Source organism: Oryx dammah, unplaced genomic scaffold (assembly GCF_014754425.2).
Source record: "Oryx dammah isolate SB20612 unplaced genomic scaffold, SCBI_Odam_1.1 HiC_scaffold_2, whole genome shotgun sequence".
Taxonomy (NCBI): domain Eukaryota; kingdom Metazoa; phylum Chordata; class Mammalia; order Artiodactyla; family Bovidae; genus Oryx; species Oryx dammah.
The window spans coordinates 171,593,464-171,607,760 of NW_024070186.1; the positions used below are offsets into that span (position 1 = coordinate 171,593,464).

At 52.6% G+C, this 14,297-nt stretch overlaps 1 protein-coding gene across 1 annotated transcript in view; it reads right to left on the minus strand.

Moving 5' to 3' along the window:
* The window catches only part of LOC120882493 (multidrug resistance-associated protein 6-like), a 64,723-nt gene that overhangs the window by 22,985 nt on the left and 27,441 nt on the right, over positions 1-14,297 (minus strand). The window contains exons 11-19 of the mRNA XM_040266508.1: positions 14,072-14,275; positions 13,353-13,499; positions 12,663-12,750; positions 10,331-10,406; positions 8,161-8,287; positions 7,813-7,989; positions 5,906-6,073; positions 5,286-5,460; positions 2,341-2,416 (exon numbers count right to left, since the gene is read on the minus strand). Coding sequence (XP_040122442.1) covers positions 2,341-2,416; positions 5,286-5,460; positions 5,906-6,073; positions 7,813-7,989; positions 8,161-8,287; positions 10,331-10,406; positions 12,663-12,750; positions 13,353-13,499; positions 14,072-14,275 — 1,238 coding nt within the window. The remainder of the gene's footprint in view (positions 1-2,340; positions 2,417-5,285; positions 5,461-5,905; positions 6,074-7,812; positions 7,990-8,160; positions 8,288-10,330; positions 10,407-12,662; positions 12,751-13,352; positions 13,500-14,071; positions 14,276-14,297) is intronic.

The following is a 14,297-nucleotide window of genomic DNA, read 5'->3' on the forward strand; positions in this document are numbered from 1 at the left end:
TCACTCACTCACTCACACATTCAACTAACACTGTGAGCACCAATTAGGTGCCATGCTCCCATTCTCCATTTGCAGTGCCAGCTAGATGCTACCTATTACCCCAGAGTCGACCAAGCCTGTTCTTCCAATGCCATGTCACTGAAGGAGCTTCTCGGCTTTGATTTTGGCCTGAGCATTGCTGCAATCATTTTGTACCTGCTGTTTACTCTCAGATTTGTCAGTCCAGGTTTTCAGGAAGTCTGCTGAACACTTTCAGATTGTTCCTATTAACTGTGGCTGAGTAGGCAGATGACCTTAAGTATGAATTGCCATTTACTGTGAAACCATGGGCAGCTGACTAATCTCTCCGTGCCTCAGTTTCCTCAGATGTAAAATGGGGATAATCTATGTCTGTCTATCTATCATCTATCAACCAATCATCTACCCATCAATCTATTTATTCATCTATCAATTTACCTTCGTGATATTGTGATTTATGTTAAGACATATACATTTGGTCTTTGACCCCATCCCTGGCACAGAGCTCCTAAAACCCTTATAAATTCCTAAGTGAGAAGAGCCTTGAGAGCACCCCTGTTCTGCTGAGATGACTCTGGGTGGGTTCCTGGACGGGGGGCTGGTCACCAGAAAAACTAAGCCATGATTAGAAGCTTGGGATTTTCAGCCCCACCCCAATTCTCCAGCGAGGGAAGAGGGGCAGGAAATGGAGTTAATGATGAATCATGCCCACATGGGGAAGCCTTCATAGAGCCCCAATAATATGGGATTTGGGGTGCTTCCAGGTTAGTGCACACACCCAGAGGTTGACACACCGGGCTCCACGCAGACAGAAGCTCCTGCGTGTGAGACCCTCCCAGACCTCGCCCTGTGTGTCTCTTTATCTGGCTGTTTTATCTCCTTGATCACATCCTTCAATAAACTGAATGCAGTGGGCTATTTGAGCAAATCAATCAAACTCAAGCAGGGTGTGATGCAAGCCCCCGATTCGTCCCCAAGTAGGACAGAAGTTGTGTGAACCCTGGGGACCTGCTGCTTGTGACTGACATCTGAAGTGGGGGCGCAGGCTTGAGGGACTGGAGCTCTTCGCTTGTGGGATCTGACATTCTCTCCTGGTGGTCAGCGTCAGAACTGAGTTCAATTGTAGGACATCCTGTTGGTGTTGGAGAATCGCTTGCTGTGAAGGTTTGCGGTGGGTAGGGGAGCACCCATCTGGTGTCAGAAGTGAATGATGTAGTTGTGTGAGAGCTTCCCTGGTGGCACAGTGGTAAAGAACCTCCCTGCCAGGAGACACAGGTTTGAAACCCGGGTTGGGAAGATCTCCTGGAGAAGGAAATGGCAACCCACTTCAGTATTTTTGCCTGGATGATCCCGTGGATAGAGGAGCCTGCCGGGCTATAGTCCATGGGGTCGCAAAAGAGTTGGACACAACTTAGCAATGAAAAGACAACAACGATGGAGAGAAAGGGGGTTGATGATTAGCAAGTTTTTCCAATACAGTATTCATCTACCTACATCTATGTATCTGTTTTTCTCTGTCTTGCTATTTGTGTACCTACCTACCTACTTACCTCTCTACCTATTATCTATCTACCCACCCATCATCTATCTACATGTCTACCTATCTGCTCTTAATTAGGATACTATACACCATGGGGCTGCCCAGCGAATGGCCCAGGAGTGCTCTGGGTGACCGGCTGTGATGGGAGGAACTGGGCCCAGCCTCAGGGACTGAGGCCCTTCCACTGTCCTTTGTAGTCCCCCAATGATTGGCACTTAAGTTCTCCCTCTCTGGCACCCAGTGGTCTTATTGTTCTGTTTTACAAGGTCACTGTCCATAAAAATGGAGCGCACAGGTGGTCCGTCCCCCTGTTGCAGATGGCACCTCAGTGAGTCCAACAGTGAGTGACTAGAAGGAGCTGGAGAAAGGGGGACACCAGGCCTCCCCCTGGTGACCCCGCCAGCACCAAGCGACGCTGATACCCCTCAAAGCATGAGCCTGGCACGGACATTAACAAGCATGGTCTGACTCCTTCTTTGCATCGGCCCTGCCCCGCTACGGCCACGAGACATCTCTGACAAACTCCACGGCCTTCATCACACCTGAGATTGGTCATTCTGTGAAAGGACACGTGGGGACTTAGTCATTTTGACTAACTGACCGGTCAGCGGTCTCTGGTGAGTTGTCCTGCACTGGGCCCCGTGGTGGGTCTTCAGCAGGTGTTCAACCCAGAATGGTTGGGGCCGCCCCACCCTCCTGAAATGCAGGCGGCATAACACTGCGCCTCTGCTTCGGCCTGGGCTTTCGGGCCCTCCCTGTCCTCAGCACCACAGCCAACTCACCTCTCTGATCCGCCCTCAGGCCTCCCACCTGCAGCAGAGTCTCTGGGGTCTTTGGCACCGGCCGGGTGTTCTGTTTCTGCAAGGTCAAGGGAGCCGCGTCACTCGATGGAGATCGGTGCCTCGGGGTCCATTTGCTGGCTGTGACACCCACTGTACTGCTTCCACTTGCTGACCATGCGCATCCTCTCACCTGGCTCCTCCTCTCTCACTCCGTCCTCCCTGGGCTCTTCCCGGAACCTCATTCATTCACTCACTTATTCACTTGGCAAAAATAACCAAGCATCTGCTATGAACTTGGGGCTGGGAAACAGCAATAATCACTGCCTCAAGTCCAACCGCTTGAGTCCCCCCAGTGCCTTTGCACAAGCAGCTCAGTTTCTGGAATGTTCTTTTCCAGGTAGCTCTCACCCAAACTCAGATGTCCTCTCCCCAAGGAAGAACCCTCCTGCCCACCATCCCCCAGGCTGGGAGGGTCCTATCTTCAAGCCCCAGGTGGGTAACACAGTGAATCAACGTTTAGGGACTTTACCACGGTGAGCCACTGCTTAGCAGAGGAAGCGGAGCCTGGGATGGGGGAAGACTGGCTGTGAGCCTCAACTCTGTCTTGCAGGGGCAGCAAACAGCATACAGATAGAGGTTCAAACCCTGACACTGCCACTTATGAATCAGGTCAACATGGACCAGTTCTTGAACTTCTGGGCTTCCGTTCTCATCTAAAAAATGGAGGTTCCCGGTGTCATACATCAAACTCCCGCGGGCTACCTATTTTACATATGGTAATGCATGTGTTTCAGGATGATGCTCTGTGATAACCTGGAGGGTTGGAGTGGGGAGGGAGGTGATGGGGGGGGGGTTCAGGAGGGAGGGAGGGGACACAAGTATGCTGGTGGCCGATTCATGTGGCTGTATGGCCAAGGCCATCATAATACTGTAATTATCCTCTGGTTAAAATAAATAAATATTTTTTTAATGAAGGTAAGTACAGTACTGAGCTCACAGGTGCTAAGTGGTGATTAGATGAGTTAATGGAGGTGACCTTGGCAGTTCTTTATCATCACTGTGGCTGAACGTGGATCACTGACTTTCCTACCAGAACACTGTCAATTTTTCCAGTAAGGATTGTGTACTCTGGGTAGGTAGAACCCCTAGCTGGCACGCCCAGGGGCCTCTGGCCTCAAGACACCAAGTGACCTCCACAGACTTGGGAGCCGAACACACCCAAGTTCTAATCTTGAGATCTTGGGCAAATTATTTAACTCTCTTTTGGCTGAGCTGCTCCTCTGAAAAGTGGCTGCGATAACTGCACAGCAGGATGGACTCACAGAGCACTCTCGTGAGCACGTTGTGGGCCTCTTCCTGCTCCGACCTGGACCCTGCTGCCAAGCCCTGGCAGCCCCGTCCCCTTCCTCCTTGGCCACCACGAGGCCGTGGGGGCACTGGATATGCTTGGGGTCTGGGGTGGTGGGTCCTGTCTGAGGGCTGGTGGCAGTGGGCACCCTGAATCTGCTGCCCCAGCACCCGGTCCTGAGGAAGCTCTCGGCCAGGACATACCCTGCAGCATGCGGGATTGAATGCATGGCCCCGGCACCGGGAACCCAGAGTCTTAACCACTGGACTTCCAGGGAAGTCCCATCCAACAATGCTTCTGATAACGCTACATAACTCAGTAGGATTAATCATGGCATAAATAATAAACTCAGGATGAATCTCCTGCCCCAACACAAACGTCAAACTTTCAAACTGCTGCCAATTCATTGAGCAAGTGCATACCCCCAATCTAGTAACAAAATCAAATGATACGTCTGTGGTACATAGCACCCACAAAAAACACAAAACTTCTTGCATGGCTGTCTTGAAGATTTGCATGAATACCTACTTATCTATACCTACTTGTTCTGATATAAAATGCTATAATTTACTTACCACTAAGTTACATTTGCCAATCAGAGCTACATTCTTATTGCCTTATCTGGTATATCACAGTACATCTAGGTATTCTAGTCTGTTTTCAGTCACTAAGTCATGTCTAACTCTTTGCGATCCCGTGGACTGCAGCCCACCAGGCTCTTCTGTCCATGGAGTTTTCCAGGCAAGACAACTGGAGTGGGTTGCCACCTCTACTCTAGGGGATCTTCCTGATTCAGGGATCCAACCTGCATCTCTGGTGTTGGTAAGCAGATTCTTCACCACTGAGTCATCAGGGAAACCCTTGTATTACACTTGACCTTCCCTGAGAGCTCAGCAGGTAAAGGATCTGCCTTCAGTGCCAGAGACACAGAGGACGTGGGTTGGATCCCTGGACTGAGGAGCCTGGTAGGCTCAAGTCCAAAGGGTCACAAAGAGTCGGACACGACTGAACAACTATGCACGCATGCACTTGACCCTGGCCAAAAGGCTGAGAAGCTAGTCTAGGTATCATATTTGGGCCTTGTTACTCAAAATGTGGTATATTGACCACAACCATCAAAAGCCTTTGAATCCCAAAATCTCCATGGGGAGAGCTTGGAATGGCATTTTAAATGAGTGTTTCAAGTAAAATTTTGCATCCAAAAGTCTGTGAACCACCACTGTGATGAAGAGATGTGAGCCTGGCTCGTGTAAAGACATATACACGTGAAAGTTGGACTCATGTGCTGCATTTGCATTAAAAAAATGAAAAATAAGGTGAACAAAATAACTGCACAGTGCCTCATAGAGGGGTTGTGAAGACCACATAAGACAATGGATGTTTATAGAAGCATTTAGAACAGTCCCTGGCCCATAGAAAGTTCCACTGGCACCAACTGGGGGATGGGTGGCCTCATGGGAGAGCTGTCTGCCTCTGGCCTGGGCCTGTAGGGAGGGTGTGGTCTGAAGGCTCCACTCTGGCCAGTGGGAGCTGTGTAGCCTCCTCTCCGAGGGTGGCAGAAGCCAGGCACAGAGAACCAGCAAAGCCCAGCCGGTACCTCCTTCTCCTCCATCTCCTGGCTGTCTGGCTCCATCTAGAAGGCCCACCAGGGCCCCCTTCCTGTGCAGCAGCTCCTGGAAGGAACCCATCTCTGCAATGGCCCCATCTTCTAGCACCACGATCCAATCAGCCAGGGGCAGGATGTGCAGCGCGTGGGTGACGAGAATCCGAGTCTGGCAGGAAGGGATGGAAGTTACACTCACGCACTTGACCAGTGTTCCAGAGCTAGGGGAGGGGGCTGGCAGTGTCCTGGGGCTCAGAGTGGGGAGACCTCCCCTTCTTGTGCTCCTGCCCTGTTTCTTGAAAATAGCATGTCCCAATAGAGAAGTAAAGGAGCTCCTTCAACCTATCTTGAAACCAGAAGACACAGTTCACCTGAACCTGGCCAGTGACCTGACGCAGAGCTGTGGTAGCTTAACCACAGACCTGTAGGTAAGAAATGACTGAAGTTGTGAGCCACTGAGATTTGGGGGCTGTTTGTTATGCAGCGTGGTCACAGCAAAAGCTGACCATTACAAAGAGGAAAACTGAATTCCAGGAGGGTGGTGGTGAGCAGATGTAGGTTAGAAATTTCTCTACCTTTCCACTATGGCCTCTGAGACATTTTTCCAAACTTACCGTCCCCTGGAGCAGCCCGTCAGGCCCAATGACCCGGTTGAAAACATGCTGGCCAACATGGGCATCTAGAGCTGCCAAGGGGTCATCCAGCAGGTACACGGCAGCCTTCCTGTAGACGGCCCGGGCCAGGCTCAGCCGCTGCTTCTGGCCCCCAGAGAGATTCATGCCCTGTGGTGACAAGGGAGGGACGGGAACCTGGGTCTACACCTGCAATGCCAGTGTGATGGGGGACATGCCTGCTCACCAGAGTGAGCTATGGCTCACACTGCCTGTCCTCCATAGCCACTTCCAACCGGAAGTACCTGCTCTCAAGACAACACGTCCCCAGCATCCACCCGCCTGGCTTCTCCCCTTTCCAGCCAAGCTTCCTGCATCTGCCTCTCCCTCCCCTTGAGTCCAGTTTCTATTCCCGTTTCTCCACTGATACAGCCTTCCCCATGGACACCAGTCACGCCCCTGTTGCCTAATCCAGTGGGAACTTTCAGTCCTTACTTTCATTTATTCATCATTCCACTCATATTTACTGCATGGCTATCATGTGGGGAGAGCTGATGCTGGAGTGGGGCACGGAACATTCTAGGTCTACCTCAAAGGGGGGTCCAGCAGGATTTGCTGATGGATTAGACATGGGTGTAAGAAAAAGAGAGAATCAAGGAGGACACCAAGGTTTGGGCTCTGAGCTCTGCAAGGATGGAGCTTCCATTACCCAGCATGGGGTGGGTTTCGGGGGAGCAGGGAACAGGAAATCATGTTTGGTTTAGGATGTGACAGAAGTGGAGGGCAGCAGGCACCCCACTCCCTCCGTTTGGCTGCAGGATGCCTTGTCTTTCTCCCCAATGTTCCTTCTCAGCTGTTCTTTCTGGCTCCTCCAGACCCTTTCCTGGAAACTCTCCTCTTCCTTCCAGGAAACCTTACCCATTTACTTAATTTTATCTCCCATTTCTCCACCCTCAATTCCTTAATCCAAGGGTCAGCAAATGTGTTCTGTAAAGGGCCAGACAGGAACCATTTAAAGGTTTGCAGGGGCTTCCTCGGTGGTCCAGTGGTTAAGAAGCCATCTTGCAATGCAGGGGGATACTGGTGATCCCTGGTCTGGGAAAATCCCATATGCTGTGGAGCAACTAAGCCCGTGTCCCACAACTACTGAAACCCCATGCTACAGCTACTGAAGCCCCATGTACCACAGAGTTCATGTTCTGCAACAAAGAGAAGCCACCGCAGTGAGAAGCCTGTGCACCGCCACTAGAGCAGGCCCTGCTCTCCACAACCAGAGAAAGCCCACATGCAGCAACGCAGACCCAGGGCAGCCGAAAATAAATGAATAAAGCTTTGCTGCCCCAACCCCACCCTAGTCTCTGTCACAGCTGCTCATCTCTGCCCTGACTGTGCAAGTACAGCCACGGACCACAGGTAAATGAATGTGCGTGGCTGGGTTCCAATAAAAGTTTATTTACAAACCCAGGTGGTGGGCTGAATTTGACCTATGGGTCGTAATTTGTCAATCCCAGCCCAACCCATAGCTCTGGATGCACACATCCTGTTTATCAGACATCTCAACCCAGATTTTTTGGTGAGGTCCTGAGACAGGAAGCAATCTGACCATTGTCACGCAGAGAGGCAGGGCAGGAGCCTCGGTCACTTCATCCCCAGTTGTTAGAGAGCCCCCACCCCCCACCCACCAACCCCTGCCATGTCTCCCGGCCTCTTCAGTCTCCATCTTCAACCATTCTCATTAAAGACTATTTACTGAGCACTTGCTATGTGCCTGGTCCTGAGCTGGGCCCCTTTCCTCCCCTACTTTCTTGCCCACTCTGTCTCCCCTGTATCCTTCCCTCACAGGTCAGGGCAACCAATGGCCCCCAGCCACCCTGCCTCCCTGGCCCCTGAAGGCCCCCCAGGACCCTCACCTGCTCCCCGGTGCGGGTGTGGACCCCTGCAGGGAAGCCATCCACATCTGGCCACAGGGCACAGGCCTCCAGGACCATCTCCAGCCACGGTGCATCCAGCTCCTGCCCGAAGCACACATTGTCCACCACAGACATGTTCTGGACCCAGGCCTCCTGGGGCACATAAGCCACCGGACCCTAAAAGACAAACAGGCTGATAGGGACGGGGTTGGGAGCAGTTTTGGAGGAGCGGTGGGAGCCAGGTTCTTGGCAGTGGTGAAAGGCAGAGAGGAGCTCAGCTGTGAGACGGTGAACCGGGAGGAGCAGAGGCGGGGGACAGTCCAGTGAACGGCAGGGGCCCAGCCTCACCTTGATGCTCACGGACCCCTCCACCTTGGACAGCTCCCCGAGGAGGGCAGACAGCAGGGAGGACTTTCCCGCCCCCACGGGACCAACGACAGCGAGCAGGCAACCCTGGGGCACCGTGAGGTTGATCCTGGCAACAAAGAAGGGGCAACGTGTCCCTGAGTAGGACTCAGCCTGAATCTGGGCAGAGTTGGTGAACCCCAGACAACTGGCCTCGGCTCCTGGTGACTCACGGGGGGCGGCTAAGAGGATGTCTGGGGCCCCCCTTCCTGTCCCAACCCCTGTATGGCTATGCGAGCTGCCATCCTGCATGCGACTGTACCCGTGTCCACATATGCATGGCTATGCGAGCCGCCATCCTGCATGCGACTGTACCCGTGTCCACACATGCATGGCTATGCGAGCTGCCATCTTGCATGCAACTGCACCGATGCCCACACACGCATGCACATGTGTACACAGATGCACACACACACATGGTTCTGTGTACACTCACTATACCACACACACATGCATGCACACAGGTCTGTGCACACTTCCTATACCACATCCACATGTGTATGCACATGGGTCTGGGCACACTACACCACACACACACACACACATGTACACAGATATACACATGTACACATGGGTCTGTGCATACTCACATCACACACGCATGCACATGTGTACACAATGCTCACATGGGTCTGTGCACACTCACTACACCATACCTCATACACACCTGTACACAGATACATACATGCCAGCATACACAAGGGCACATGTAACTGTGCCCACATGCACTGTACACACAGACTGCACACAGATGCACACCCTCACACAAGTACACAAACACACACACACCATACATGTGCATAGAGACATGCACATGATGTATGCACAATCTATGCACACACAATGCACACACAAATGCTCTCGCACACACGTGTGCACACACATGTACACCCATATGTACACATGTACTCACGCACACAGAGTTTACTGGTTGGGAGGATTTAACTAGCATCTCCTGTGGCCCAGGTCACAGCCACAGGCTCCTCATTGCTCTTCCTACTGAAGCCCTTGCCCCCCACCCTGTCCATGCCCTGCAGTCCATCCCCCACACACAGGCCCGAGGGACCTGCTCAAACCCAACCCCCCAGAGGGGGCCCTAGCAGTTCCTGCTTCTCTTGGGGTAAAAGGTGAGGTTCTGACAATCCTGAAGGAGGCCCAGCACCCCATCACTGCAGCCGTGCTGATATCCTGTTTCTCACCTGGGGGATCGTGCCCCACAAGTGTCAAGTGGCAAAGTCTAGAGATACTTTCAGTTGTCACACATGGTGGGGCTGCTCTCGAATCTAGTGGGTTGATACTGGGAGTTCTGCTAATCCTGCGACAGGGCACAGGACAGCCCCCACCACACAGAACTCTCAGCCCCAAATGTCAGTGATGCTGAGGTGGAGAGTCCTGGGTCCAGGCACACACCTGCCTCAGGACCTTGGCACTTGCTCTTCCCACTGCCTAGAAAGCTCCTCTCTCAAACACGTGCAAGGCTCATTCCTTCCCGTTATCTGACCTCTGTTTAAATGCCAGGCCTTCCCTCACTGCACGTACCCCTCCCTTGACATCACTCTGCCCCCTCACCCTGATTTCTCATTTGTGCCCGCTGCCCCTCCCCCACCCCACCCCACCCCCTGCCATCAGAATGTCAGCCGCAAGAGCACAGGGCCCTTGTCTGTTTTCTTCACTCTATACTCTATTTTCTTCAGTTCCTAGAACAGGGCCTGGCACATACCAAGTGCTCGATAAATACCATGAAATGAGTAGATGACAAGCAACACAGATACAGTCCAGGGTGTTTCCTCTCCCTTCACAGGGAGCTTTGCAGTTGGCTAGGGTTTTCTGCCACAGAGACCCAGCCAAAGAGCTGGGGGCTGGAGGTGACAATGGCCAGTCTGTCATAGCAGACACAGAAGTCGCCACGGCTTACTGGACCCTGGGGTTCCTCTTGGCCAGGCCTCCATCAACATCAGCATGACCAGCCTGGGGAGCAGACGGGCGTCTCCTCCCTGACAGGCAAGGCTCAGAAACCCTGTTCCCCATCCATCTATGGGAACTCTAGCTTTCCCGTCCTCCCCCACCTCGCCAACATCCAAGGGAAGGCTGTGCCCAGGGCAACCACCTGTACCTGTGCAGGCAGGGAGCGCTTTCCTGGGACCAGGTGAAGGTGCCTTCCTGTATGCTGATGCAGTCCTCCCCAGCAGCTACAAGGCATACAGGCCAGTTACACAAGATGCTCCCGGCTCACCCCTCCTCCAGATCACCCACGGGCCGCAGGAAATCTCCCCCACTAAACAAACGGTTCCTCCATGCACTGGCTTGTGTGACCCTGCGGTGGTCACAATCTCTCCCTGTCGGATGGTTACATAACTCGGTGGTTGGCAAACCACAGCCTAGGGGCCAGACCCTGTCTGCTGCCTATTTTTATAAAGTTTTATTGGAACACAGCCAGGCCCATTCATTTATGTATTCCTGGGGTTGCTTTTACACCAGAAAGGCAGAGGAGGTGTGCAGTTACGACAGAGAAAAAAGGACTTGGAAAGCTTAGTGAAAGTCACTCAGTCGTGTCCGACTCTTTGCAACCCCACAGACTGTACAGTCCATGGGATTCTCCAGGCCAGAATACTGGAGTGGGTAGCCTATTCCTTAAAACAAGTACAATTGGGTCCTTCACAGAAAAGGTTAGAGGGCAGCTGATACAATTTATCATCTGATCCTGGACCCTGGAGATGGAGTGTTACTAATTTCACTGGGACCACTGATGTAACCAGGGACATATAGTCTCCCCATGTCTCTGGGTCTCAGATATTTTATCTATGTAATAAGGGAGGCACCAGATTAGTGGGTTCAGACCCTGAATTCACATTTAGAATCACCTGGAAAGATTTTTTTAAAAAAACACAAAGCTCTCCATGGTTCAGCTCAAACCAATAAAGGAGACTCTGCTTGAGGGTGAGGCCTGAGAATCCTACATTTAATAAGCAGTCATCCACTGGACTGGATGGTCTCTAGGGGAGGGTTTCAGACACACTGCAGGATGCCCAGTGATATCTGAATTTCAGATAAACCATGAGCACTTTTTCAGGATAATTTTGCCCCACATGTTGCATAGGAGATACTTATGCTAAAAAATCTGAATTTCTTAATATGTGAAATTCACATTTAACTAGGAGTCCTGTGTTTTTGTGAATTTGGCTGCCCTACTCCGGGGGCTTGTCCTTTCTTAACAGTGTGGGGTGTGGGGATACGTCTTCATTTCCGTCTGTAAAGTGGGTGGGTCACGGGAGCGCCTACCCCGTGGTGCCGTGGTGAGGTTCGAGGGGGTCATCACTAAGTAAAGCACTTCCAAAGTGCTGGCTCATGGTAAATGCTTGGTCACTGCCAGCTGTTGGTGTTTGTGTTAACCTCACCTGTGAAGGTGTGTGATAGTGCAAGGGCTGGGGTGGGGGCAGGGGGGGTGGTGAGGCTCTGGTCATAGGCAGGTGATCAAGTGTGTCAGGGTCATGACTTAAATAACACTCAGGGGTTCTGGTCCAGGGTCCACGGGGCCTCCTGCCGGGATTCAGGCTAGTTATCGGGCAGCTCCCGAGAGTCGGGGGCCTGCTTTCTCTTGGTGGCCCTCAGGACAGTCCTGGCGGAGGTGGGTTGCCATAGTGGGGAGCAGAGTCCAGGAGAGGGGCTGTTACTGCCTGGGCCACACAGCTGGCAAGACAATCCTGGGATTCCAAGCCAGCATCCACCTCCAAACACTGAATCACATCAATTCGCCTAAACATGGCTGTGCCCAGCTGAAAATGTGCCAGAGCCGTGAGGAGCCTCAGAAACACCAATTTGGGGTTATAAGGAAATGGCAACCCACTCCAGTGTTCTTGCCTGGAGAATTCCAGGGACGGTGGAGCCTGGTGGGCTGTCATCTCTGGGGTCGCACAGAGTCGGACACGACTGAAGCGACTTAGCAGCAGCAGAGGTCTCTTTGCTGACGTAAGTTTTATTGGATTATTGGATTTTTACCAATAATAATTCTAATAATAACTAAAATGTATTGGATGCTGATTTGCTGCAGAGCCCTGCTCTAACTGCGAGGCTTCAGAGGACCCATTCAACCCTCACAACAATCCTGTGCAGAGGTGCTGTGATGATCACCATGTCCATTTTGCAGATGGGAACACTGAGGCTCAGGCAGATTAATAACTGGTCAACATCACCCATTCTGGGGTCCGTGCTGGAGCCAGAATTTGGATTCGGATGATTTCTAGGTAGGCAGCTTGATGCTTCCTTAGTCACAAGGGGAGGATTCATACACAATGCCTGTTCCAAGTAACACAGCCTACAGCATGGTCTACACATGCAGTCCCATTATTGGCAGCGCCCAGCTGGGGTCCTGGCATTCCACCAGTGGGAAGGGGTCCCTGCTGGTTCTCTTGTCTCTCCCACCCCCCACTGCTGAACTCAGCTCTCACCACATCTGGAGGGACTCGAGTCCACAGCCCCAGGGTCAGTTTCTTCCAGGGAGAGGAAGGCAGCTAGGCGGTCAAAGGACACCCGGGCCTGGAGAAACCAAAGCCTTAGGTCAGCTGTACCGTAAGGGCCACAGAGGAACTCAGACTTCAGGTGCCGGGTGCCTCAGGATAGTGGGAAAGCTTCCTGACTACCAAGCCCTACGCATTTACAAGGCAACAGCACAAAGCTTTCCAGGTCGCGGACAATGAAGCGCATGAGGTTGGCGCAATGCTGGTGGTGACCTCCCACCTCCTTGCTTCCATCATCAGGAACGATTACAAACTCTGTCCACCTCGGGGTGTCTCCACCCCCGGCCCCAAGCCCATCTTCCGGGATGAAAGAATAAACAGGAATGTCTCAGCTGGAGCAGTTTTCTCATTTTCATCACACGCAAGGAGGCACAGTGTGAGTAGAGAGAGTAAAGGAAGAGAAATGGAATGAAATCCTTTTGTATTAATGTAAAAAAGGGACCAGAATGAATCCTTGCAGATGGATTTGCTAGAAAGGTGATGGCTGCCTATTTTGAGGATGTTTGCTGGCTTCTTCCCACTGTTCGCTGTGACCGGCCGTCTCTTTCCCTGCTTTGTTTCCTTGTTTCAGCCCAGCCTGCAAGGTTCCTCCCGGACAGCCTCCCCTCACCGCAGCCTCACCTGGACGACGGAGTGGATGGAGAAGGGCAGGAAAGCCTGGGCCTTGTTGAGGATGTTGAGAACCGTGAGGGTCACGAAGGCTTTCTCGGCGTCCATGGCGTTCTCCTCGGCCACCAGGGTATGCACAGCAAACACAACCAGTGCCACCTGGGTGAGACACAGGTGGTGACAATGAGCTGCTAACTGTGGCCAGGGCAGGCAGGCTAGCTGCAATGTCTCCAGGGGCCGAATGGCCACACCTGCCATGTTGGAATGGCTTCTCTTCCACCCAGATCGTCCCCCAGATTCTGCTATTGATGGAGGGAGTTGTGTGTATGTGGCCCCCACTCTTAGTATCAGAAACTCTTAGTTCCAGGCATTGGACAATGATGTATTTTTCCATCTCGTTAGCATTTTCGTGGTTCTAGACAACAGTGGGATTTATGACTCTGGACTCTGGGAAGATGACTCAAGTTGCAGGTATCAGCCACCACGGAGCGCTCTGGGTCCTGGTGGCACTTGTGGTTCTAAATGTCACTGGGTGGGGGGTTCATTTCCAGGGGTTGCTGGTGTTATGTTTCTGGGTGTTGTTGATACGATGGTCATGCTAGGTGACGGTCAGTCTGTGACGGTCACTCGGTGTAATGGGACCCCGTGAGCCTATATGGGGAGCCCTCATCCCGCACCCCCAGCACCCCGCCTCCAGTCCTTGATCTGCCGGGGGACCAGAGTGACATCACCAGAAACGTGGACACTTGGAAGGACACCAGAGACACGGAGAAGAGGAGGCTGGAGGTCTTCAAGGCGCCCAGCTCCTGGGCCCGGATGTGCAGGACTCTGTCCAGAAAGGCTCCCTCCCAGCCATGGTACTTGACCGTCCGCACGTTCCTGAGGATGCAGCTGGTGAGCCGCGCCCGACAGTCCTTTTGCCTCATTTGCTCCTCCTGGGACCAGAGGGAAGAAGAG